This window comes from Penicillium lagena (genome assembly GCF_028827675.1).
Source record: "Penicillium lagena strain IBT 129212 chromosome Unknown utg000003l_segment0_segment0, whole genome shotgun sequence".
Taxonomy (NCBI): Eukaryota; Fungi; Ascomycota; class Eurotiomycetes; order Eurotiales; family Aspergillaceae; genus Penicillium; species Penicillium lagena.
Genome location: NW_026623224.1, coordinates 1,731,474 through 1,756,045, shown reverse-complemented (window position 1 = coordinate 1,756,045; position 24,572 = coordinate 1,731,474). Strand labels below are relative to the sequence as shown.

The window sequence follows — 24,572 nt, the reverse complement described above, 5'->3', positions numbered from 1 at the left end:
CAAACATGCCAGACCCCTTGGCAAAGGAAGATAGGTTCTTGGTATTGTCTGCTGTGGGTTAAGCCGCTCTTGGCCATTCAGAAAACCGGCGCTGGGCTTACAACCCGATTGGTCAGTTCCAGCCTTTTTTGTCCTCGAACAAGGCCTCAGCCTCGTTTAAAGGGTTACTTTCCGGATTGTGTGCCCAATCTCCAAACTCGTGGGTCTTGAGTCAAGGCCAAGAACTACTTGCTAACTACTGGCTTCGGTTATTATGCACAATGGTATGCTAGCTCATCAATAATATCAATTATCTATATATAGTAGTAAGCTCCTCTGTCTTACATAGTTCTGCGTTGAATCCTTCTCCCCCGCCTCTCCGCCTCTACTCTACTTTAATCTTAATCCATTTATTTTACTGCTCAGAAGACCGCAAACCGAATGAATCATATGCATTATTCAAACTGCAACAGAACATGTCTCGCGCAACCCGGGCTCGTGTCCCACGTTTCTCTGCAATCATCCAAATCGCGCTCCGTCTAGCGAGTCTAGGCATAGCAATCACGGCCCTCGTAATCCTAATCGAATTAGCCATCGAATACCCCGATGCAAACAACCACCAAGGCAAAACATTTGGAGGAGCTATTTCTACGGTTCGATCTATCTACCTTCCAAGGTTCTTATTTCAGGAACCACCAGCATCGATATCAATATGGAAAATGCCATGTACTAATAATGGAGCAAAATAATTAGGCTGTGATGGCAATCCTCATGAATCTCGTCGAACTCATTCCCCTCTCAGATCCAACACACACGATCAAGCGGCCGCACACTTGTCTCGTTGGCTTTGGGGACGTGATCGTCCTCGGTGTTGGGATTTACGCGATAATCGAGGTCATTTTCAGTGACTATAGTCTTGGAGATGCGCCGGTGGGGTATCCCGTTCCCTGGAGAAGTAAACAGGATCTCGCGTTTGATCTGATGATTGGTCTGGTGTAAGGAGCTATCTCAACGTGAAGAAACAAAGGACTTTTCAGAAAGCTAATAAATGGCCCTGACTAGGGTTGCGACTTTCTGGATTTTAATACTTGATTGCGTGGGGGGATGTCGGCAATCAAAAAAGTCGAAGAGGGAAAGGGCTGAGGCCCGGATGTCGTCTCTGCCTACAACTTCCGAGGAAGTAAAATAGAGAATGCCTCATGTTTAGCCGGTTCTATGTAGAATTTCCGGTGTTCATTGACTACAGCTACCGTTAATGTAGAAGTTTTACTATCAGACACAGCGAGCCAAAATAACGCAACGAGACTTAAAAACAACTGACTCAACAAGAATGGAATGAAGCAAACCAAGGGGAATTATTTCCTTGGAAACCAAATCCAGTGCAATATATATACTCGTCCCCTGTGACGTCCTCATCGTCACCCTCATCTTTACAGAACGCGTCCAGCGGAGCTGCTCTGACTCCGATCGTTTGTCTGGACCTTTTTGAGACCCTTGCCCGCCTGGATAGACGCAAGGAGCGCAGAGCGATTGTCACCACCGCCGCCGCCCATGGCTGGTGGCGCAGGTGGTGGAGGTGCAGCGCCCGGAGGGGGCGGCGGCGGTGCAGTCGGGGCTCCGCCAGGCGGAGGCGGAGGCGGAGGGGGAGGAGCAGCGGCACCTGGGGGAGGGGGTGGCGGCGGCGGAGGCGGCGCACCGGTTGGTGGGGGAGAAGAGAAGCCGTTAGTCTCTGTCTCCGCGGGAGCAGAAGGTACAGGTGGCGGAGGAGCAACAGGACTGTCCTGCACAGGAGTGGCGGACTTAGACGTCGACTTCTCCTCGTCCATGGCGCTCAGAGGGCGCGGCGGTGCCATCGTGCCGAACAAAATGCTAGCCAGCTGCTTGGCGCTACCGCCGCCAGGACGGTCCTCATCGTCGTCGGAGGAGTCGTCGAACTCAGAGCCGGCTTGAGACCAGTCATCGTCTTCTTCGGGACGTGCGCGGGACTTGCGCTCCAACGGTCCAGCCCCCGTGAAGGTTGGCTTAACAGCCTCCTGCTGCTGGAGCCGGTGGAATGGGTTCGTGGACGCGGGAGGTGACGTGGCCGGTGTGGCCTCGACCGGCTGACCCGCCATCCTGCTGAAATAAGGGTTCTTGGACTCGGTGTCCGGGGAGACGGCAGGAATAGCAGGGGCTTCGGGCTCCGGTTCGGAAGTCGACACAGTAGGCACCGGCGGCGGAGCCGGAGGCAGGACCTGGCTCTGCGTGGGTGTGCTATCACGTGGGGTAACATAGCCAGTTTCTTCTTCGTCAGACGAGCTCTCTTCATCGTCCAATGACTCCAGTTGACGCTGCAGCTCGCGCTCGCGTTCCTTGGCCATCTCGAGCTCAGCACGCTGGGTCGCAAGTTTGTCTTCTTGCTCTTTGGCCTGGCGAGCCGCTTCTTCCCTGCGGCGCTTCTCTTCTTGCTTCTTGACTTTGCCCTGCTTGACCTGCTCCTCCAGAGCACGCAGCCGAGCTGCTTGAGCCTCCTTCTCTTTATTGAATTCAGCTTCACGCTGCTTTGCCTCGTCCCTGGTATCGAGTTAGCAAAAAGTCTCTTCTCTCACCACATATCCAAAGGGTACTCACTCAAGATGCTTGGTCTCCGCCTCTTGCACCTCTTGCTCATCCCTGATTGCCTGCTCACGGGAGACTTCATCCCCCTTCTTCGCATCAGCCTGACCAGAGCTGTCGGTACGGGCTCTCCGCGTGGGAGGGGCTGGCGGAGGTTTCTTGCCCACTGTCTTCGGAGCAGCAGCACTGGGGCCACCCTTCTCTTCAGCCAGGCGGCGTTGTCTCTCTTGTTCCCGTTTGGCATCATCTTCCTCGGCACGTTTCAGTCGTTCCTCACGCTCCTTCTTCTCCCGTTCCTGGCGTTGGAGAAGGGTCTCGTTCGCATCACTGGGCTTCAGACCAGCAGCAGCCATGCGCTCGGCAATACGCTGCTGTGCACGCTGCCGGGCAGCCGCTACGCGATCCTCATGTGTGTTACCGGGAACCGGGGAGGTAGCAGACGGCGACACTGACGAACGTGCAGCTGGGCTTTCGACAGCCGGAGATTCATAACGACGCTGTTCCTGTGCGGGTCTCTCTCGCCTTGTAAATCGTCAGCTGTAGTCTTGAGAGTCATCTGGGATAACTTACTCTTCCTTGCGAATACTGGCTGTCCGGCTGTTTCGGCTCAGATCGTAGATAAAGTCGCGAATGGTATCTTCGACACCCAGAGCATCCTCCCAGCGGCGTTTCTCATGCTCACGGGTTGAGTTCTGCCCTTCCTCGCGGAGACTCTCCTCCAAACTGCGAGCAAAGTCCCGAACGCTTTCTTCAACATCACGCGTCATGGTATCATTGCGCTCGCGCTCAGACCCCACCTTCAAACTTTCGCTCTCCAGACGGCGAGCGGCCTGGCCATCATCATCTTCCGCAGCGGGGGCTGGGCGCCCAGAAAGTTCGGCAGCCCGTGCCTGCATGCGCGCACGGGCACGAGCCTTGATCCGATCGGCTTCGGTAACCGCGCCACCGGGACCAGTGCCCACAATGTTAGCGGCACTGCTGGGGTGGGCCTTGGCATCCTTCAGGCGGAAGAGCTCAAGCTTCGCATCTGCAATCTCCCGTTCAAGGCGACGGACATCAGAGGCAACCTGCGGAACTTGGTCCTCAAAGGACTGCAATTGGCGTCGAAGGGCCCGACGCTCAGCCCCGCTATCCACTTGGCGGAACGAGGCATTGGGATGGGTGTCAATGTCATCCTGCACGCGGCGAATCCGATCCATCAGGCTCTCGGCCTCACGGCGATCTCGGCGATCCAGAGCCTCGTCATCTTCAGCCCGGTTCTCGTCTTGGAAGTCTACAGCGTCGAGCATGATCTTGGTCTCACGGATCTTCTTGCGCAACTGGTCCGGGGATAGGTCTTCCTCTGAAGCTTGCGAGGAAGCAGAGGGCGAGGGGGAGCGAGGATCGCCACCAACACGACGACGCGCGCTGGACCGATAGCCACTAGCGGAATCGTTATTCTTGAACATGGTCGCATCCTTGCGGCCAAATCCGGCCGAACCCCCACCGCGGAACGAATGGTCCTTGAGATAGCTGACACCGGTCTTCTGCGGCTGCAGGAACGCTCCGCTGGCTTTCCGAGATTCAGCATCCTGAGAAAGGAGTGACTTGACAGTGCCGATGGAGTCGTTCAGGTGTCTGGTGGACGGCGGGATCAGCTCTGGAGGTAAACGACTGGGGACCGGATACCCGTTCAGGGCTCGGTAGATCAGATGCATGCCCACAGCGAACTCATCCATGTTCAGTCGACCCCGGTTGTGAGGGTCCGCCAGAGTCCAAATCCGCTCAAGATCCTTCCGGTTCAGCCCGCTCTGGCCCATGATCTCGATAGCAGTCTCGCCGCTAACAAAGCCCTTGCGCAAACCATCCCACGCGCGGAAGAGGTCGTCATAAATTTTCTTCTCTTCCTTTGTAATGGCCCAGGCAACTGTGGCATTTCCAGAAAGCCCAGTAGTAGTAAAGCCACCTTCACGGCCAGGTTGGGGCATCAGTTGCTGCTTCATGGCCTCAATATTCGGCAAACCCTGTGCCGGGGTGTTGATAAAGCCCCACTGACCCGGTATACCGGTGGGTTGTGCAGTTAGTCCTTGCATGCCTCCAGTCTGCGCCGGGCTGAGATTGGAGCCAAAGCCGGTGGGCATGGGCGGCATCGGGGGCCGAGGACCGCTGTACCCCGTAGCCTGCGGGTTGGTCATAAAACCGGTTTGCTGGGGCTGGAGAAACTGGGACTGATTATTCTGGCCAGGAAACCCAGTTTGCTGAGGCTGCTGCATGCCAGTCTGCTGAGGGAAGAACCCGGTGGGTTGCGCCGTCAGTTGCGACAGAAGCTGTGAATTGTTGGGCTGCTGGGGCTGGGGTTGTTGGACGACCGGTGGCGTAGCCTTGTTCTCCAGAAGAGATCCATCGAAGTTGGGGACATTCGTCCGTGGCGCAGGCCCCGGTTGTTCATCTGGAACGTCAAACGAGATGATATCAACCATACTAGACACCTCGTTCTTGATTGTTTCCGGCAGGGCGGGAGGGAGCTCTCGACCGGTGAGGCGCAGATTACACAGGTACATCGCCAGGGCGAACTCGGGGAAGAACAGCTGTCCAGATTTTGTAGAATCCGACAAGACCCAGATCTTGGACAGGTCGGCACCGGCGAGCTTCGAGCGCATTAGAAGGTCCCTTGCTTTGTCGCCATCCATTGTCTTGCTATCGCCAACCGCAGACTTGAAGAGCTGCTCGAACTTGGCCTGATCCTGGGCGGTGATAAACGAGAGGCGAATGCTCGGGATCCTCGACCCCGTCTTGGGGGGCACCTGAGGCCGCACCTCGGCGGCGCTAGCACCTTGGAAGGAATTTGCGATCTCGGCGGATGTCTTGGGAGCCGGTCGAGAGGGCAGCCCCGTGGGCTGCGAGACTTGAAACTGCGGAGGCTGCTGCTGGGGTTGCTGCTGGGGTTGGGGGGCTTGGGGAGGATATCCAGTATATTGCTGCTGCTGGAAGCCCTGCGGCGGCTGCTGTTGCTGCTGCTGCTGCGACGGTGGAGGCGGCTGGGGGGCGCCAGGATAACCGGTGAACTGTGGCTGGAGCTGTCCGGCGGGGAATCCGGTAGCCTGGGGCTGCAGTTGCGAGCTACCGAATGGCGAGGGTTGGCCAGCGAAACCGGTGGGTTGAGGAGCGAGGCCAGTGGGCTGGGGCTGCTGCATTGGCGGTTGTTGCTGCTGGCCCTGGGGGAATTGCGTGTACTGTTGCTGCTGCTGCGGCATGAATGGTGCCTGGCCAGGTCGACCACCGGCACCACCGCCGAGAAAGGAATTCGACGAGGAATACATAATTTATGAAAATGACGCTCGCATGGGGCAAAGAAGAACGAAGGGATTGATGAGCGAGAAGAGAACGAGCGGAGGAAGTGAGGGAGTGTCAGGAGGAGCATGACGCCGGTAGCAGGGACGCGCTAGCCCGGACCGGGTGCTTACTCATCGTGGTTAACAGTCGACCCGGGCGGAATGAACAATAACTGTTATACTATTGCTTCATTCATTGGTATCGAGCTAGATAGATGCATGCTAATCGGTCATGACCATCCTGTGCAACGTCCTCGCCGGGACGGAAAAATGCCTAAACACCCAAAACATAACGTAAACACATGAGAAACCAGATCCGGATGTCGAATATCAACAAACAGAACCAAGCCCAAAGAAAAGCCCAGAGGAGAGAAACAACCAGAAGAAGAATAATCTATGGAGTCTGCCAAGTTTCCTCACTGAAGAAAGAACCCCTCTTGCTAGGTCTTTTGTTGTTCGGTCGGTGCGCAAGAAGCTAAAGCCACGGCCAAAGGCGCATCCGACCATAAAAGGTCGGCCATTTACTCGACCGCATTCTGTTGCTGTAAGTTGGCAGCATTGGCCGCCTTGCGGAGCTCGTACTCCTTGGTGAACTCGCGCGACAAAATGCCCAGGTCCTTGATCAGTGCGTGGCAAGCGTTGATGACAACCTCGCGCGGAGTGACTTCACCGTCAGTCTGGACGCGCAGGAGGAAGTTGGGAGTCAACGGGTGGGGGACCTGAACGGAGTCAGTAAGCCATTCATATCATAACATATTCCGGAGACGTACCTTGTAGGCAGCGAAAATGACGTGGGGGGTCTTGATCAGACGGGAGCGAAGCAGGTTGGCGAGGGTGTGGTCCTCCTTGTGGAAGGTGAAGATGGCGGCATTGGGCATTCCTGGGGTCGAGTTAATACGACGTTTTGCTAATCCAACGACCGAGTACTTACGGGTATCGATCTCGACATCGATCTTGTTCTCACCTGGAGCGAGCAGGATAGCCTCGTATCTAGAGTGGATGTCAGTCGACTTCGTACAGTAGCTCAGAGTTATCGAATGAACAAGGCAGAATGATATCAAGCGTTTATATAGGGACTGACACATCGGGACGATCATCATCAAGCGGCACTCGCTGGTGGCGGGGAGCTGGGCGCTCGGACATGTGTCGACCAGCCAGCGCCTTTGCGATCGCCTGGGTGGTAGTCACGAGAGGCACGGCCCTGAGATGATGGTCCGACATGGTTGGAAGGGGGAAAGTAGACAGGGATGTTGGCATCGGTAAATGGGAGGAAGACAAGCGGGCGAGAAAGGTGAAGGAGCGTGGAAGAAAGAAGGCAAGCAAGCAGGATATCAGAAGAGGGAAGGAACGAGTCCTACTGTGTCGCCCACGCTTGGTCTCCCATACCCAGTGTCTAGCCATAGAACAGCTTTACTTAGGCATCTAGACCACATCTTGAAGGGACAAAAGGACACAAGTTTATTGTTCCCAATCCAAATGCCTCCGGAGCAAGAACACTGCATGCATCACACAGCTATCGTTCCAGCGCTTTCCCCACGGGCAGCAGAAGGCAGAAAGGGGAGGGGAAACGCAAAGAAATAAATCCATGCTAATTCAAGGCATAAGGCAAGAAAATAATGCAGAAAAACCTACCGGTCCGGCGCGTTCATGGTGACAGTGAGCGATTGTCACCGCGGGAAGTGCGATGATGAAGCTGAAGATTTCTGTTGAAGGCTATCGTCGACAAGAATGTCGACAGATAAGAAATATATGATCGGTATAGCGTTGACTCCCCGTCTCTGTCGTGAACTGGAGACCGCAGAGATGGCCTTCGAGGCAATGTTTCGTCGTGGTCACGGTTAAGGAGCCACCACAGCGCTTCCAAAAGTGGCTGTGAACCGCAGAAGGGCTGCAATCCGGGTCAGGCTGATAAAACCGCACGAAAGATATCTTGTATATGATAGTCACTGCAATGCCGGGTCCGGGGCGGCAGAGGATCCGAATTGATGGGCTGGATGAAAAGCAGAGGTGTCGATGCGCGGGAAGCAGACCGTGATAAGCAGTGGTCACATGATCGATAACGCCTGCGAGATCACGTGATATGCTGTGACCTACTTCCGTTGGTCTTTGGGAGAAGCAGTTGAGGAAGATATTACTGGTTGGGATGAGAGGTGTGCATTTGTCCTGGAGATAATGTGGGGTTTACTTATCATTATAGCCATCTCAATCTCAAGTGATGTTCATCGTGCCAACCGATGATATATCCTCCATACGTACGCCGTACATACCTCCTCCGCGCTATGTACTCTGATCCGTAGACTTACACGCAACCTGAGATAAACCGACTCCCGCCCTGGACGCTGTTTGTGAATCGGAGTTATATTGATGCTGTGGAGGGGGTCATGGATGACGAGGAGAATCGAAGGTTGTACCAATTGGAAATTGCAAAGGGGGATGACGGATGGGGTCCTCGGGGTCCTCGGGGTAGGATGACGACGTATGCTGGGAACAGAGTGGGACTTTGTGAATAGAGTGCTTGTTGCGCAGGAGATATTGCGCGAGGTTTGGGAGGATATGAAGGGTGTTATTGGGCGGTTGATGGCGTGGCAGTGAAAGATGGAAAGAGAATATAGTAGTTAGCTACCCAGAGTTGTTTACTTGAATGCAGTATATCGATTTGTTTCATTGAGCCAGTCAACCTGTGCAATTTTGAGATTAAGGGAGATGGCCTCAGGGCCCGAAATAAATTATGTGACTATGTCAAGAAAGAAGTGCTTAGGAACAGAGAGAAAACCAAAGTAAACGCCATGCTTCGCCTGCGCCGATGCCAGAAATCACACACACACACACACAATCCCCCTACTTCTGGAAACCGAAACAAACAACAAGAGCAGAGCATATTTATTCGTGCGTGTCAATGCCAGAGCCTCCAGTGAACACAAGAAGCCCGAACAATCACCCGGGCATATGGAGCCGAGACATCAACAGAAGGTTCGAAGGCATATGCATGCACCGTTTATGCCAGCAGGGAGGGAAAAACGAGAGGGCAAACAAAAGATATTATGAAGATTGCATGGAAAGATGCATGCTATACAAAACTCTAATGCACGGCGCTCAACAGATCCCCAAGAGACGAGGTAGCCCGCTTCATCTTCCAGGAGCTCTTCTTCTTATCGCGCTTCTTCATCATCTCCGCCCAGGCCTCATCATCGTCATCATCATCCGATCCACCGTGCCCCTTTTTGCCGCCAGTTGCAGACAGACGATCTGTCGAGACGGGGCGAATGGTGATTGTAGCAAGCGATGTGGATTTGGGGATTTGCGGACGAGACTGTTGCGAGGGCATGGTCATGGTCTTGCTGGGATTGTTTTCGTCCTGCCACCCGCCACCCTGCATGACGGATACCGGTCTGTACCGCGAGGCCATTCCTGCATTGCTGCGCTCTGATGGGGCAATCGACGGGGCATAGCCGCCGGTGGCAGTGTTGGGGCGGAAGGTGTTGTTGGAATGAGGTGGCATTAGCGACCCGGTGTGACGAGCCGAGATATTGGGGTCCAGCATGCTGAGGGTGCGCTGGTCAAACTGAGACGAGGCCCCGGGAGCGATTGACCCGGGAGCGACGGACATTGGTCTCATGTTTGGGTTGGCTCCGCTCATTGACGGAGGCGGTGGCATCCCTCCCATCATCGAGGGAGGGCCCATGGGTGCTCCTGGCATGGGGCCCGCCCCCCACGCTGGAGGGGTGGGCATGCCGCCCTTCATCATCATCGGTGGCAGAGGCATTGGCGGGCCCTGGTAGCCCTGCATCTGCATCATCTGTTGCATCCACTGCATTTGCATTTGCATCATCTGTTGCATTTGTTGCGATAACTCGATTTGGGCTTGCTGCTCATTGGTAGACATGTTTGGTGGTTGTGGCAACATCGAGTATGGCCGAGGAACGTCTCCCATATTGTACATGGCTTGTGTATTGGGACTTCCACGTCTCGTGGCGCGGGCACGTTCCTCATTAGCAATAACGCCCACAAGACCTCCTGGCGGCGGCATCGGAGACTGCGAGCCCCCGTATACCGACCCTCCACCCATGGCCAGAGACTCGCGGTTGGACGGGTTGACCAGACCAGCGCCAAAGTAGGGATCCCGGGGCAGGTTTCGAGCGAAGACAGGCAAGGTGCTGTTTCGTTTACCCATATCCAGTTCCGCACCCGTCACTGAGCTAGCGGATGATATATATGATGGCTGCATGGAAGCGCGGAGATTCGGATTAGAGCCGGCGCTGGTCAAGCGGGTGGGTGGACGATTGCGGCTGGGGAACCCGTGCGCGGCCAAGATACCCAGCGGCACCTCCTCGTCATCATCCTCGCTGCTCTTTCCGCTGATGGACTTGTCGACCGGGTTGAACAGGGGAGGCATGAGGTTGGGAGTGCTGCTGCGGGCCCCGCTCATTTCCGGACGCAGTGTTGGCTCAGCGGCCATCTGACCAGTCACCTTCATCATCTGCTGGCGATAAACAGATAGATGAGCCTCTTGCTTCCGGCGCTGGCGCTCCGCCTCTCGCTGCTTCTCTGCCTCATCCTCTTCGTCATATTCGTCATTGACCGACTCATCGTCGCTCTTGGATGCGTCACTCCTGGACCGACGGAGTTCCTGCTGTTTACGATAATGCTCAAACTGAGACGGTGTCATCACCTTGTTGCCCGGGGAGGTCCTTTGGGGCAGACTTTCCGCGAACTGCACGGCCAGTCGTGCTTGATCCTCGATCGACGAGTCAAAGGACTTGGTTGGTGCTGGCGACCGACGATCCGCGAACATCGTATCGCCATCCGGACTCAAGTGGTCAGAGGGACTTATCCCCTTGCCCTTGTCAACCGGAGCTTCATCAGTATCTGCAGAAAAGGCGTTCTCCTTAGTCCACAGCAGAGACTGCCGAACTAACTTCGCATCTTCGTCATCAATGTGCTCGTCTGATTCACGTCGTTCAGGGTATGCTCCACTCCGGCGCAATCCTTGATCGGACTGTCGAGCCAGACGGTCGAGCGATCGGTGGGAAGTCGTGGCAAGCATTTGAGCAGGAGACGGCGATGCTCGTCGCATTCCAGTCGGAGCATCAGAGGCGGGAGGGGTTGGTAAAGGTTTCCTGGCCAGGAGGCTCTCATTCTGCTCAGCATCCGGGGCATCCTCAGGATACTGACTGGCCCAGGAGTAAGGTGCAGGCTCAACAGCGGTTGATCGATCTGTATTAATTGGCTGAGGAGACGGCTTCCGCATTACTGCACTAATCCGTTTGCCCAAAGTGTCAAACATATTATGAAAATCATTATCATCCCCGCCGAACTCGAAGTTCGCGTCTGGTAGCTTCGGTGGCGTAGCAGTGTTATCGGTGCGGCTAGTCATAGTACGGTGGCTGTTCGACGTATCCGGCATTGCTTGCTGTTGCGGTTGTACCGATGATGTCGAGCTCTTGCTGAATCGTCCCCCAAACGAGAATGTCCGACCGGCGGCCCTCAGTGCGCCGGACAACTGCGGTGGAACGGGGATATCATGGTGTCGCGAATGTGGGGAGGCGAGGACATCATCCGCTGGATGGATCTCCGTGGAGGAAGGGAGGGTGGACGAGGAGCTGAGCCGAGTCGACGTGGAGCTCTCGTAGGTTTGGGCACTGTCACGGCGACGGGTCAGTCGTTTCCGCAGGTAATCCATGGGCCGGGAGCGGTCATACCGATGATGTTTGTCTAGAGCACGATCGGCGAAAATGTTGTCCGAGTCGTCCAAGTTGACGGTGACCAAGTTCCCCTCGCTCATGCGCTTGGTCAGCGGGACGCCGTCAGTCATGGACCGGACGGGACCACCAGGACGCTCGAATACGCGAAAGGAGGGTTGGGGTGCTGATTCCACCTCATCCAGAATGTTCCCGGACGACTTCCGCCGCGCAGAGAGCTTGGGGAGTTTGATGGGCATTATTGAGGGGGTGGGATCTCCTGCAGATTTTCCCTTGTCTCACTCAGCGCTTGCAACAGACAGGCAATGTTGTACTGTAGTAAGTCCGCTTCTTGGTTTGAAAGTCAGCGCTCACCAAGGGACTGATGTAGGAATGACGCGTTCGTGTTGTCGTGAATATCCCTCGGTTGCTTGATGTGTCAAATGCAGGAGGCAGCAGATCGACCCTTGAAAGCGATGAATCGACCGGAGGATTCAGTCGGGCCGGGACGCAACAACAAGGGAGAAGAAGGGAGTTTCCCAGCAGCAGGGTTGATCAGGGGCGGAATGCTGGAGGAAAGAAGAGCGTCAGTCCGGTGGAAAAAAGCTTCTGGACACGGATCTAACAGCCGACCAACGCAGTCTGTCCTTAGCGGCTGATCAAGCCCGGCAGGAATCCACCTGTGGGCTGTTTTTGGGTAGAAGGAAGGGTGCACAGCCCAACTGGTTGTCAGAGAAGAAATTGAACTCACCGTGTGATGATGGTGATGATGACGGTCGTCGCTGGAGACGGTGAAACCAAGGCTTTCGGACACCAACACGCTGGTGTTCGTTTCACTGCTTGTCCGCCCGGGGCCAGATGACTACCCCAGTGGGGAGTGAGTGGAGCTGATGCAAAGGGCCGATCGGTTGGGGCCCTGGATAAATTCACACCTCTCACAGGCCTAGCGTTAGGAGAGGAAGGGAGGGGAGAGTCGGTAGAGGTGAAGGTGTCCAGGTGAAGAAAGAGTGAGGGAGAAAAGCTAGAAAGAAAGAATGAAACAGAAAAACACGCCGAGACCCGCCGCCACTGACTCTCCTTAGCGCTGTCCTCAGTACTAACTACCTATAGTCTGACCTCAGGGGATTCCCGTGGTTAGCGCGACATACTGGTGGAAGCGTCAATATAAGCCCGAGTCAGGATTTTCGCTGGATATTGCGTTCGATGTGAGTCTAGGTGCAACTGTATGTACGGCCTTTCCACAGGTTTCGCCAGCCCGGAAACGGGCTAAAAATAAACAAAATGCAAGCCTGCGCCACCGGGACTTGGCAGAGGCTCTTGGATGGATTACTCTGGTATGCATTATTCTTCTTCGCAACCATCAATCGCATATTTGGCAGCCTTTCAGCGCCCAATGATTATTGGTGATACAGGACTCGATGTGGCAGCGACATGGGGGTTTCGCTCAGGTACACGACAGGCTCACCACAGTCAATTCCTCCACCCGTTCGCCAGTCTATCAGACATTACATATAATACAGCCAACCACGCTTCGTCCTCTCTCCCACGCGCCGGAATTTTCGGATACTCGCACGCGCTCTCTCTCTCTCCACTCCCCGATCCTCTAAACTACTTAACGGTGAGGCTTATTTCGCAAAGTGCAGGTCGTAGCCCAGCCACTGGCGCGCCTGGACGCCGGCAACATCCAATCCAGGAGTGCCGTAGGTCAGCGGCGCATAGAAGCAGAATCCCCAGACGGTGGCGGCGAGGATGGCCAGGGTGGCTAGCCACCCCGTGGCGACCGACCTGGGTCCCATGCGCTCCTTGGCCGTGACAAATCGACGGGGAGACGACCGGAGGCCCTTGGACTTGCCCGTCGGGTCATCCGCGGCGACGGGCGCAGCAGGCGGAGTGCGCGGGTCGATATTGCAGACAAACTCGATCAGTGCACCGGCCACGAGCGTCGACGCCAGATGGGCGGGCAGGTAGTGGTGCAGGAAACGCTGGCGGCCCATGAGCCAGAAGGGGAAGTAGTGGGCGGCCCAACACAGGAACAGGAATCCGGTGCTGTTGTACAGACGCGATCGGGCGCCGTGACCCCAGACTGAGTCCGATTGGTTAGCGAGATACCCATGAAAGACAAAAGGACGGGGAAAATGCAACTTACGTTCCTCCACCGCATCGACGCCACGACGTAGCGAGAGCTGGTCGGCACCAACGATGCCGACGAACACGGCCAGCAGACTGCTGGCAATCCACCATCCCACCGGGTTACCCAGGAAGTAGATCTGCTCACGGGGCTCGTTCTTGGTCCAGAAACTCACGCCACGCAGCAGGAACGGCCACTGGTAGGGCTCGGTTGCGTAGGGGTGGCTACTGGTCAGGGCATTGTTGTGGTAGAACATGGCTCCCTGCAGCTCCAGCCACTTGCGCATAAAGGGGAGCGGCTTGACTTTTCGCTCTTCCTTCTTGGTCAGGCGGGGGCTGTCGGGCTCGATGCCCTCGATGCTCTCCACGAACCATAGATTGCTTGTCTGCGCGGCGTTCTTGTTGCCGTTGATCTCGGCCTGCTTGAACCCCCATTCCGGCAGAGGTGTCGAGTGAGTCCACATGGCCACGCGACTCGGCTGGTGAATCAGTTTGAAAAGGCTGGCGAGTGTGCGGAATTCCGCGCCTGCCTTGCCGTTCTCGACCTTGATCTCGAATAGGGTGTCATTGTGCCGCTCGCCGCTCGCCTCCTCTGGCGGGACGGTGGTGAACTCCTGGTTCGTCGGGTAGTAAGGGGAAGCGACATCGTGAGAAAGGAGATATGTCTCCGTGCCGACATGAAAGAGTTGGACGACATCTCCGTTGTGCACGCTGTTTGCACCATCCGCCAGGGGCTTCGTCGGAATAATCTGCCAGTGGTTGTTGGTATCATTGTGCGGATATCCAGTGACCTGCTGGCCCTGGCTGGAGATGCGTCCGTCGTCGTAGCGCAGAGGATACCGTTCAAGATGGCTGTGAAGGAAGACGCCGGTTTCCTTGTGGCGCATCGAGATAGTATCGTAATACTCGATACCGACAGAATTCGCGGTCATCACATTGTCGCTGAGGGTCTGCTGGAACTCGGGGCTCATGAAATCATCTCCAGGACCAGATCTGGTGAGGATGGCAAAGTGAACCTGGAACCAGAAAAGGTAGAAGAAGAATGGGATGAGGATGAGGCCAACCAGCCGAGCCACGAAGTGCTTGCCAAAGTCGATCATGCTGAGCGACCCCTGCGGGCGATTGACGTCCAGGAGATCCCACAGGTCACACAGGACCGCCGCACCGATTGTCACAAAAGTAAACATGCCGACGTATTTGGTGGAGATGACGCAGCTCATGCAGAATCCGGTCAGGAGAAGCCATTTCCACCATTTGCGGCCGAAGGGTTCGTGCCGCAGCTTGTAGAAACGGACATAGCACAACACACTGAGGGCCATCGACAGCACCAGCGGGGCATCCAGGAGAATCAGCCGGTCCTCGGCCACATGGGCATTGTCGAACACCATGAGGCCCGCAGACAGCACACAGGCGGGAAGCGAGTAGCCGGACTCCCACATAATCAGAAACACCGTCGGGATCGTCAATGCTCCGAGGGTGGCCGGCATCGCTCGGTAAGCCAAGTAGGGGACCTTGTGCTCAATGTACGAGTCACCGATGTTGTCAAAATGGAAACTGCCATCATAGCCGACCAGCCAACCGGTAAACGCGAACAACAATTTAGCAAAGGGCGGGTGGACATCGAAGAAATAGGTGCGTTGTAGGTAGTACGAGGCGAACTGACAGAAGGTTAGCCCCCTTTCCCACAGCAATTCAGAAGCAGCGGATGCCATACCTTGCCGAAGTGGACCTCGTCAAAGACCACCTCATTCGGGTAATCCAGTCTGTAAAACCGCGTTACAAAAGCCAGTAGGGTGACGACGCCTAGGGCGACCCAGTAGTCCCATTCGGAAGGTGCTTTGCTGGCTGCCGGCACCGAGACCGGGAAGTCTTTGCCCGAAGGCGCCGCAGAGGTATCCCGCTTTCCACCTCTCTTGCGCAGAGAGGGTGCAGGGGACGACATGGTGAAAGGGGGAAAATAAAAATCTAGAGAGCGTCCGAGATACCACCTAAACAAATAGACTTGCGCGGCGTTAGCGTCAACAAACACACTGCGGGAGGACAGGCGTAGGGTGTGGGGCAATCAATCACAGAAAGAGACAGCCTGCGCAACTTACTCGAATCACCAAAAGAGCATGGCCCTAGAAGAATTGAAGCCAGGGAAATAAAGAAGGAGATGGGATGACGACGGGGGGCCGAGGGTTGCGTGTCTTCTTGGCCGGCTGACATAATAGTCATTCAGCTCTAACAACATTGGACTCCCGGATAGTACGTGTAGAATAATAGTGTTACTACTCAACCCTCTGTCTGTTCGTGATCTGTTCTCAAATAATATGGTCAACCAACGGGTTTGGGTTATCCAGCCTCTCATTGACTGACGTTTGCATGGCAGGGTTTCTAAGCTCTTCACGGGCAGGTTTTGATAGAATATGAGAGGAATTTATAGTGGTGAATTGGGGTTCGGAAGAAAAAGTAAACACCTAAAGTCCCCTGAACGGACACAAGGACATGCCAAGATAGAACTTTGTAGATAGATGATGATAAATTGGCCTGAATCAATTCGTCGCTACCATATGCATGAAACAAGCAAAACACCAAGCGTCCAAGAATGCATCACAGAATGCAAGACATGCAAACAAACTCTGTATATCCAGGGTATCAAAAGCAAATCAATCAATCATCATCCTCCGATAGGCTCAACATCTCCAATTCTGTCTGCACAATCTCCTGGAACTCTGCCCGGGACACGCCCGTGGCCTTGGCCAGGCGGAACAAGCTCTTGATGCTGGTGCTGATATGCTGCTTGACGCCCACCTCACCCGTGGACTGGCTCTGTGCTTCTTGCTCCAGTCTGGCCACGGCATCAGAGCTTTTGGACGAGTTCGACGCTGGTCGTGGGTGGCTCAGTGCCTGAGCTGCTGCGTCGCTGGGCATGTTACCCGAGGCATAGCCATTAGTGCGTGGCATATCCGTCGAGTTGGCTCCGTCCACCTTCCGCTGCAAGAGATTGGCGAGTATGTCCCCATTCAAAGAGGTCGGTCCAACCTCTGGCTGCTCCTCAGTTGGATCGTGGTTGTCCATGGCCGGTTGGACGTCTGCATACTGCGAAAAGTACGATGACTCCGACAGACCGGACGGCCGTTGCGTTGATGATCCCGCCGCCGCTGGGGGATTTGGACCAGGCGTCCGCCCCGGTGTCGCATCATACTGGGCCCAGTAATCGTCATCGTCGTCGTCGTCGTCCTTCTTTCCCTCTGGCTGCGGTTGGAGTTCCTCGCGCTCAGCAGCGCTGATCGCATCTTCCATGAGCTGCTCTCTAGCCTGGACATTTGCCTCCCCGATTGACGGGGCCCAAGTGCTCTCGTCTGTAGCGGGCCCTTCGCGCGGAAGCAGTTCCGCAACCCGCCAGCCGGGTCCGCCCCCTTGCTCGTCGGTTGAACACCAGAGATAAATCACCGCTAGGCTGTATTCCGGGACCACGAGCAGCGCCCGGAGCGTCTCGTCGTCGACGCGTTTGTAGCTCACGGGGAGGTCATCGGGGAGTTCGATCTCACCAGAGACCGGGTGGGGCTCGAAGACGGTGCCCCCGACGATGCGCTGAAGGTGCTCGGCCTTGTCCGCATCCCAGCATAAGAGTCGGAGCCAGGATTCTGTGGAGGAGGTCGCGACCGAGGTGAGGATCTGCACGCGTTGGCGAAGGATCGGAGACAGCAGGGGGAGCAGTGCCGGTGGTGGGAGTGGCGAGACAAAGGCCGTGGGAAGACAGGCGAGCAGGGGAGGGAGTAACGCCCGGGAATCAGGCGGGCTGATGAGCTCAACCATAGTAGGTGTGCGGGTTGTTAACTATGAGAGCAGAGGAAGGGGTGAGACAAGAAGAGAAGATGCAGGACAGAGTGAGAAGCCATTATTATTCCAGCGGGGACCGATCCCTTCGCCCGAACAATGGCGTGGGGCAGTGAGAAAAAAGAGCTCGGGCGGGTGGTGTTCCATGGGTGCTAAGTAAACAATGGTTAATTAGGGCTAGGCCTGTTACCGGCGAACCACGATAGAGAAATTATCATAACAATGCGAAACAGCTGGATTGTAATAATCATTACGAAAACCTGAGTGATAGAGAAATGATCACGGAATCGTGTAAGATGGTTCTGTTGGTGTCGGTCGGATTCCATCTCCGAGATGGTCTCGTTCGCACCGTGCAACCTCCCATTGACTCATTCCCAACCAAACACCGCCGGCATGGCTGAATCCGACAAGGCCACATCCATTACTATTGCCCCGGCAGTGATGATGGGCAAAGAAGCGGAGGTCCCAGACAACTCGGATTCAATTCCCCTCGAGATCGGGGCGGAGTGGGCTGCTCTACAGAAGCAGGTCCGGTGGAAGGTCGACATTCGCCTCTGCACCATTGCAGGACTCCTGTGCAGTCTCAATCTACTAGACTCGGGGATATTGTCATCTGCCGCGGTGACAAGCATGCTCGAAGATCTCGACCTGAATCAAGGAAACCGGTACTCTGTGTCCATCTTCATCTTCACAATCGCCAGTGTCGTCTTCCAGCTGCCGTGTACCCTGGCAGTCCGCTTCGTTGGACCTCGGGCCTGGTTTGCGATGATTACATTTATGTTTGGGCTGCTCACCCTGTGCACAGCGTTCATCCACACCTGGCGCCAGATGATCGCCCTGCGCATCCTTTTGGGCATTGCCATGTCCGGCATTTACCCGGGCCTGACCTATCTCATCAGCACGTGGTACCCGCGGCGCGAGCAGCAGCTTCGGTTTGCCTTTGTCCAGTCCGGCGAGGTGCTCGTCTTGGCAACAGGGAATCTGGTCAACTTCGGCCTCAACCACTTGGACGGCAAGGCAGGTTTGGCAGGGTGGAGATGGATGTACATCGTCCAAGGGTCGATTACCTGTTTACTGGGTATTCTGACCTACTGGTGGATGGTGGACTTTCCAGAGAATGCCCAGCGTAGTTTCTGCTTTCTCTCGGACCGCGAAGTGCGTGTGGCGACGCGCCGAATCCAGGATGATCGTGCCGACCTCGTTCCGGAGCCGTTCGCATGGCGCACTGTCCTGGCCAATTTCGCAGATCCCAAGATCTATGGCTTCTCGGCCATGTTCTTCTTGCTCAACATGATCTCGACGTGTCTGTCGTACTTTCTTCCGATCATTCTGGAGTCAGGCATGGGATTTTCGTCCAATAAATCCATCCTTCTCTCGACGCCAGTAAGTCAGAAACCCCTCTAATCCTTTCAGGCCATATTGACGCTCTGCCAGCCCTACTATTATGCTGTGATACCGGTCATTCTCACATCCTTGATCGGGGATATCTACCGCATCCGCGGCCCGCTAATCACATTCAATGCGATTGTGCTCATCGCCGGATTTCTGATGTTCGGTCTCCCGGCCTCAACCCAAGTGACGGTGCGATACATTGGGACCTTTCTTGCTACCGGCGCCTACGTCTCTAACTGGGCGGCGCTGAATGCCTTTCAAGCCAACAACATCGTTGGCCAATGGAAGCGTGCAGCCACCGCTGCAGCGGTAACTGCATGCAATGGGCTAGGTGGTGTGGCAGGCAGCTTTATCGTGCGTCAGAACGAGGCTCCGGAGTATCTGACTGCGGTGTGGGTGTCGATCGGGTGAGTCCTGCGTCTGTTGAGAGTTTGCCCATATACTGACTCCAGTCAGGTCCCATATCCTCATGATCTCCCTTGTGGGTGCTTTTACATTGTACTTTTACATTGCCAATCAACAGCAAAAACGAGGGCTCAGAATACTGGAGGGTGTGGTATGTCTGATTTTCCCCTTTCTTCTTATTCCCTTCTGACTGGACCTGACGACGAGAACAGCCCGGATTCAGATACACTTACTAGCAAGCTTGTCTGATCAGTGACTCCGACCAACCGACAATTTACGCAGCGAGATACAATATAACGAAAATGACCTCTAAATAAACCCTCTTTTCAGTTAAGTTTATATATATTAGTCTGTGTATACTCCCCACTCGTACTCATGCCTTTTCTGCACCTCTCGCCTCGTCCGCAAATATGGACCACCTCTGATCTTCAAGATCCGCCAACGACGACGACGACGACGACACACTACACGAACTGTGCGGCCACCGTCCCATATCTTGACTGTAATGAGCAATCTCGTCCTGGCTCTCGCTGATGGTGGTGGTGGTGGTAGTGGTGATGATGATACCACTATTATGAGTGGGTCGCGATTGGGTAGAGCGCATATACCAGCGCCGGTGCTGGCGCTCTCGGTCTGTGCCAAATGAAAACAGTCTAAGCACATATTGTGGCAGTAGCTTGGTGATGAATGGCCAGATCGTGATTAGGCATGCGGCGATGACGAGAACACCGCTCTCGACTTGGCTGAGGATCCCGAGTTCGACGGAGTACCAGGTTACATCTCCTTGCGCCAGGTCGGTGCACATGTAGTAGATTACCATGCGCAGGATACTCGCCACGGTGCCCCTGTCGTAGTAAGTTAGTACAACCATCTCAATCAATAATAGATGATGACTACAGGAAGACGAGAAAACTCACAGTCCACCCAGCAAAAACACCCCTGTCAGCGCCATCTTCTGCGCCCTTGGTACATGCAGTCTCCACACAAAAGGCATGGGCATCACCAGGATGAAAATGCCTGTCAAGACATTCGGTGGCGATATAAAGCGGTACAGCACGTGTTGAACAGTACACGTTCCATCGGGAATGCTCTTGTCCCAGGCGTAAGGGATGGGCTTGCACTGGAAGATAATAGCAAAGAGAACGATGTCTCCATGCACCAGGACCAAAGACGCGACTGCATAGGCGAAGATTTGGAAGCGGCGCACGGTGAAGATTCGAGCGTAGAAGAGGAGGAGAGAGATTTTGGCGGGTGTTACTGAGAAGGGGAAGTCGAGGATTTCGATGGCGAAGAGGCCCTTTTGTAGTGTGTTAGTTCGTGATGCTCAGAGTACTTATCCCCGAAGAGTTGTGCGTACCTTTTTTAGGAGGAGTAGATCCTGTGGTGCTGTAGAGGTGATATAATCAAGATGGTAACCAAGCCCGGAGATGTTGACCACTGCACAGGACAGATTAGTATGATGCTCTCCATTGACGAAAAAAGGTGTGCCTACAAACGATGTAGATGATAGCCTTAGCCAGATTCGCAGCCTATACACCCCACAATTAGCATCCGCCAGCTGCTCAATCATCCGAGGTCAACACCCACCAGCGCGACCAAAATAAGATAGTCATCAAGCCCATAGCGCATCTGCAGCATATACCGCGTATAGAAACGCGCGGTGACAATAAGAATCTGCACGGCGGCCAGCGCCACACACACGCCTATCAGGTCATCGCCTTCGTAGGGACGCTCTCCCATAGTGAATTAAGGCGATAGTCCGTTTCCGCATCAGAGGGATACGTTGTAGGATACGTAAGTAGATAGGCTGAGGCTCGCCTTATAAGAACTTGGGCCTTTTTGGGATTATTCTCTGCAGGACAAGGCTTTCATATATGCAGCCACATGTCCCAAGACATCTCGGTGACAAAATGGGGCCAGAACCGAAACTCCAGATTCCAACGGTTTGAATAGCCGTCGGAACATGAAATCGCGGAACCTGAAATCGCGGAACATGAATCCGGAATAACACGGCCATCTCGCTCGGAGGTTCTCGAAAAATAGTTCCCCCCCGGGCACATAGTACCCGCGAACCACGAAGAAAACCACTGTCCGGGATCTCTCATTGATCAGCGCCGGATTTAAGGTTGACCCCACATGGCAGGATGCGCGCATCCGCACCCCCCCGCAAAAACCCAAAGGTGTAGTCTTGACATCATGCCCAACTAACGAGATGTATGCCTTCACGGCAGTTCTACTCCCGTGGCGGCTATATAACCTGATTTGGCGAGGAACCACAGTCTCGGGTATACCGGAGGCTTAATGCATAATATTCGCATGGTTTCGCGTATCTCGCTTGCCTGCTCTTGTCGCGTACCTCGCTCGGTTGCCTTTTTCGTTCGCCGTCACCAAGGGTCCCGGCCCTCGATCGGAGGATCCAAGGGGTCCATCGGAAGGTCCATCGGGGGGTTCCGAAGAAAGCTTCTTCCTCAACACTTATTTTTGTGGCAAACGCTACCGCTAAGCTTCGCTGAGGGTTTGTGAACCGGTTTTGTTATTCTTGCCAATCGGTCAATCGTCATGACGGAGCGCTCCCAGTGGAGTGGAATGGCTATACTTCTTCTGTCTTGGGGCCGAAAGGTTGTTGGTGGGACCTTCATCCGCTCACTCCTACCTGGCAGATTGCAGGTAGGCGGCTGAGTTGGGCAAGACTTTCTGGTATGGAAATTTGAGTCCTCTTCCGCGGTGGAACTTTTCTGATTTTCAGTATATCATAGACTACAATGCGTCGAGTGAATTGGGAGATTAGGTACATGCCCCAAATACATTTATGCAGTCGAAGGAAGAAAGGGTATATGCAAGTGAAAACGCTGGACAAGGCCGGCGGAGTATGGACAGCCGGGGAGATAAGTCGGGGATAAACGCCTAAACGCCTTTGAAGATCCCCCAAACGGCCTATTAGGCGATCCGATCTTTCTGTTCCAGTTTCCCCACCAGCCGCTTCATACCTGTCCATTCCTCGGCGGGTACCTCATCTGGAAGCCCACCCAGGCCTTTACCGACTTCGAAAACGGTCACAACGCCGTCCAGCCCGCCAGTCGCCAGGCGTCGGCCTTCCCGCTCTTCCCAGGCAACCTTGTTCAAGCTACGGGACAAGATGCCGCCGCGGCCGCGGGTCGGAGTCGTCCGCACGACGGGGACTTCTGTATCGGTGTACAGGTCCCAGACTTCGACGTTGCCACCCCCATCAACGAGAGAGAATACGCCTGGTTTGTGCGGGGACCAGCGCGCATCGTAGACAACGTCTTCACGCGTGATATCCAGAATAGGAGAGACGACTTGAGGGTCTGCCGTGCCGGATGTGGCAGAGGCAGTTGTCGCTGGGGGACGGACACGCCAGAGCTTCACGCTCCAGTCTAGACTGGAGCTGAGCATCAAGTCGCCGAGGTCCACAGGTCCGCGGGCGGGATGGAATGCGGTGGACATGATCGGTGCCGCATGCCCGCGATAGGCCAGGCGGTGGTCAGTGCCGGCCTTGGCCCCTGCGCGATCGTACCGGTGGCATGGATAGATCCCCCCTTCTTCAGTACCCACAATAAAAAACGTTGGATCGGATTGTGGGAACGACATGGTCGTCGGAGCAAGATCCTCCGTCTTGGATGGCGGAGGCGTAGTCAACTCCAAATACTCCTGAGGTTGCGAAAGCATGTCCACCGTCCAACCACAGACCACGCCATCGGTGGAGGCGGTGATGATATTATGTGCGTTTTGCGTGCCGACGATCGAGATACTGTAGACGGGATGGGTATGGCCAGACCCGGTTAGCGGAGTCTTCTGGACGGGGGCGCCTCCACCTGCACGAGACGACCGAGTGTCCCATAGAAGCACCTGGCCCGAGTACGAGCCGCCCACAATGAGGTTGGGATGGAAAGGAGAGAATTTAGCGGAGAGAATATCGGACGTGGAGTGGAACACGTATTCCGGTCGAGAGTGCAGGTGTTGATTCCAGACTTGGACGAGGCCATCGGGTTCATGGGGTGCAGACGGGTTCTTGGTATATGCAGCCAGCACAAGCTCAGGGAACTAGAAACAGAATTAGTAGTTGGGAAGGACGGAGATCACAGAGGTACCCACCTTGGGAGAGAAGCTGAGGTCGCTGACCATGCGCTTCTTGCTCCATCGCTCGTCCCAGAACTGGCAAACCTCTTTGATGCCCCTCCTCTTCCTCCCAGTCTCTTCATCTTCTTCCAAATCTCCATCAACGCCGCCCAGCTCATAGTCCGCGAGAACATCGTATTCCTCATCCAGAGCCCGCTCAATGACCTTGGCGGACCGCTCCACAAAGTCCAGAAAATCATCCGAGGAAGTCACCGCCTTCAGCTCGTCCTCCTCGAGTGTGCGTAGAGGGTATCGTAGTTGTGTGGATTGGACGGCCGTAGAATCATCTCCCCTCTGGTTGGTTGCTTGCAGTTCCTCCTCAATCTCCGTCCGCAGCTTCTGCCGGATCTCCTCGTCCCGCTCCCGCTCCCGGCGGCTGAGCCGTTTGCTTGACCGCTTAGTCCCAGCAGCGTCTTCGTCATCCGAGGCAACGGAGCCATCTTGAGATTCGGCGGAAGGGTCTGACAGGTCTGTTTGTACAGCTTTGCTGTATGTGACCACCTCCGGTTTAGGCTCAGGGGGTTGCGGGGCTGAGGCTTCAGGCACGGATGGAGTGTACGACTCCTCTCCAACGGTCTGCACGGCAATGGATTGGGACTGCGGTCGCGACGAAGGCACATAGGAGGACTCGGCGTTCTCGCCGCTCAGTTGGCTGGCGCTGAGTATGGAGTTTGGCCGGCTTCCTTTGCGGGACTGGGTTTCGGCGCCGTGGCTGATGGATGCTGACCCCGGGCGGTCCACGAGACGGGAGATCAGGTCGTCGAGCTCAGCTCTATTATCTGACCGGCCGGGTATGGGCGACACAATCTACATCGACGGGATATTAGAACCCGACGGAGCTGGGCATGGTGCATGAGCATACCTCTGAAACATCGCCGACGCTGTTGCGGGTGTTGGTGAACTCCTTCTGGCGCAGCTCGCGCTGCTTTTTCAGCTCAGCAAGCTTAGCCCGCTTGGCGAGGATCTCATTCTTGCGCTGCTGCATGGACGACATCGTTGGGGCTGGGATATCTGGGGCGTGTTGATGCTGTCTTTATTTACAGGCGATGACATAAGCAACGGGCCGACCGGAAAAACTCGCGCAGAACAGGGACTGAACGGCATCTTCTTCTCGCCAGGAACTCGC

The 24,572-nt window shown here is 55.3% G+C and overlaps 9 protein-coding genes across 9 annotated transcripts; 2 read left to right on the top strand and 7 right to left on the bottom strand.

Moving 5' to 3' along the window:
* Positions 1-750: 750 nt before the first annotated feature.
* On the top strand, positions 751-978 carry N7510_005874 (uncharacterized protein; the record flags this gene model as incomplete). The annotated part of the gene is made up of 1 exon (XM_056977800.1): positions 751-978. The coding sequence occupies one exon, from the start codon at positions 751-753 to the stop codon at positions 976-978; it is 228 nt and encodes a 75-aa protein (XP_056833832.1).
* A 431-nt stretch (positions 979-1,409) lies between these two features.
* pan1 (actin cytoskeleton-regulatory complex protein PAN1) lies at positions 1,410-5,873 on the bottom strand (the record flags this gene model as incomplete). Its single annotated transcript, XM_056977799.1, has 3 exons — positions 1,410-2,532; positions 2,590-3,096; positions 3,145-5,873. 3 exons carry the CDS (start codon positions 5,871-5,873, stop codon positions 1,410-1,412), a joined length of 4,359 nt encoding a protein of 1,452 aa, XP_056833831.1.
* Positions 5,874-6,406: 533 nt separating this feature from the next.
* N7510_005872 (DNA-directed RNA polymerase II core subunit RPB11) lies at positions 6,407-7,106 on the bottom strand (the record flags this gene model as incomplete). The annotated part of the gene is made up of 4 exons (XM_056977798.1): positions 6,407-6,604; positions 6,656-6,765; positions 6,817-6,875; positions 6,967-7,106. The coding sequence occupies 4 exons, from the start codon at positions 7,104-7,106 to the stop codon at positions 6,407-6,409; spliced, it is 507 nt and encodes a 168-aa protein (XP_056833830.1).
* A 1,858-nt stretch (positions 7,107-8,964) lies between these two features.
* On the bottom strand, positions 8,965-11,823 carry N7510_005871 (uncharacterized protein; the record flags this gene model as incomplete). The annotated part of the gene is made up of 1 exon (XM_056977797.1): positions 8,965-11,823. One exon carries the CDS (start codon positions 11,821-11,823, stop codon positions 8,965-8,967), a length of 2,859 nt encoding a protein of 952 aa, XP_056833829.1.
* A 1,365-nt stretch (positions 11,824-13,188) lies between these two features.
* On the bottom strand, positions 13,189-15,632 carry pmt4 (dolichyl-phosphate-mannose-protein mannosyltransferase; the record flags this gene model as incomplete). Its single annotated transcript, XM_056977796.1, has 3 exons — positions 13,189-13,646; positions 13,710-15,348; positions 15,405-15,632. 3 exons carry the CDS (start codon positions 15,630-15,632, stop codon positions 13,189-13,191), a joined length of 2,325 nt encoding a protein of 774 aa, XP_056833828.1.
* Positions 15,633-16,342: 710 nt separating this feature from the next.
* Positions 16,343-17,491, bottom strand: N7510_005869 (uncharacterized protein; the record flags this gene model as incomplete). Its single annotated transcript, XM_056977795.1, has 1 exon — positions 16,343-17,491. The coding sequence occupies one exon, from the start codon at positions 17,489-17,491 to the stop codon at positions 16,343-16,345; it is 1,149 nt and encodes a 382-aa protein (XP_056833827.1).
* A 318-nt stretch (positions 17,492-17,809) lies between these two features.
* On the top strand, positions 17,810-19,545 carry N7510_005868 (putative MFS transporter; the record flags this gene model as incomplete). The annotated part of the gene is made up of 4 exons (XM_056977794.1): positions 17,810-18,895; positions 18,947-19,311; positions 19,361-19,460; positions 19,522-19,545. Coding segments are annotated over 4 exons (1,575 nt in total), but the record flags the coding sequence as incomplete, so codon positions are not given.
* A 137-nt stretch (positions 19,546-19,682) lies between these two features.
* Positions 19,683-21,049, bottom strand: N7510_005867 (uncharacterized protein; the record flags this gene model as incomplete). The annotated part of the gene is made up of 5 exons (XM_056977793.1): positions 19,683-20,154; positions 20,227-20,606; positions 20,667-20,746; positions 20,802-20,838; positions 20,897-21,049. The coding sequence occupies 5 exons, from the start codon at positions 21,047-21,049 to the stop codon at positions 19,683-19,685; spliced, it is 1,122 nt and encodes a 373-aa protein (XP_056833825.1).
* A 1,197-nt stretch (positions 21,050-22,246) lies between these two features.
* N7510_005866 (uncharacterized protein) lies at positions 22,247-24,440 on the bottom strand (the record flags this gene model as incomplete). Its single annotated transcript, XM_056977792.1, has 3 exons — positions 22,247-23,371; positions 23,423-24,253; positions 24,309-24,440. The coding sequence occupies 3 exons, from the start codon at positions 24,438-24,440 to the stop codon at positions 22,247-22,249; spliced, it is 2,088 nt and encodes a 695-aa protein (XP_056833824.1).
* Positions 24,441-24,572: the final 132 nt, after the last annotated feature.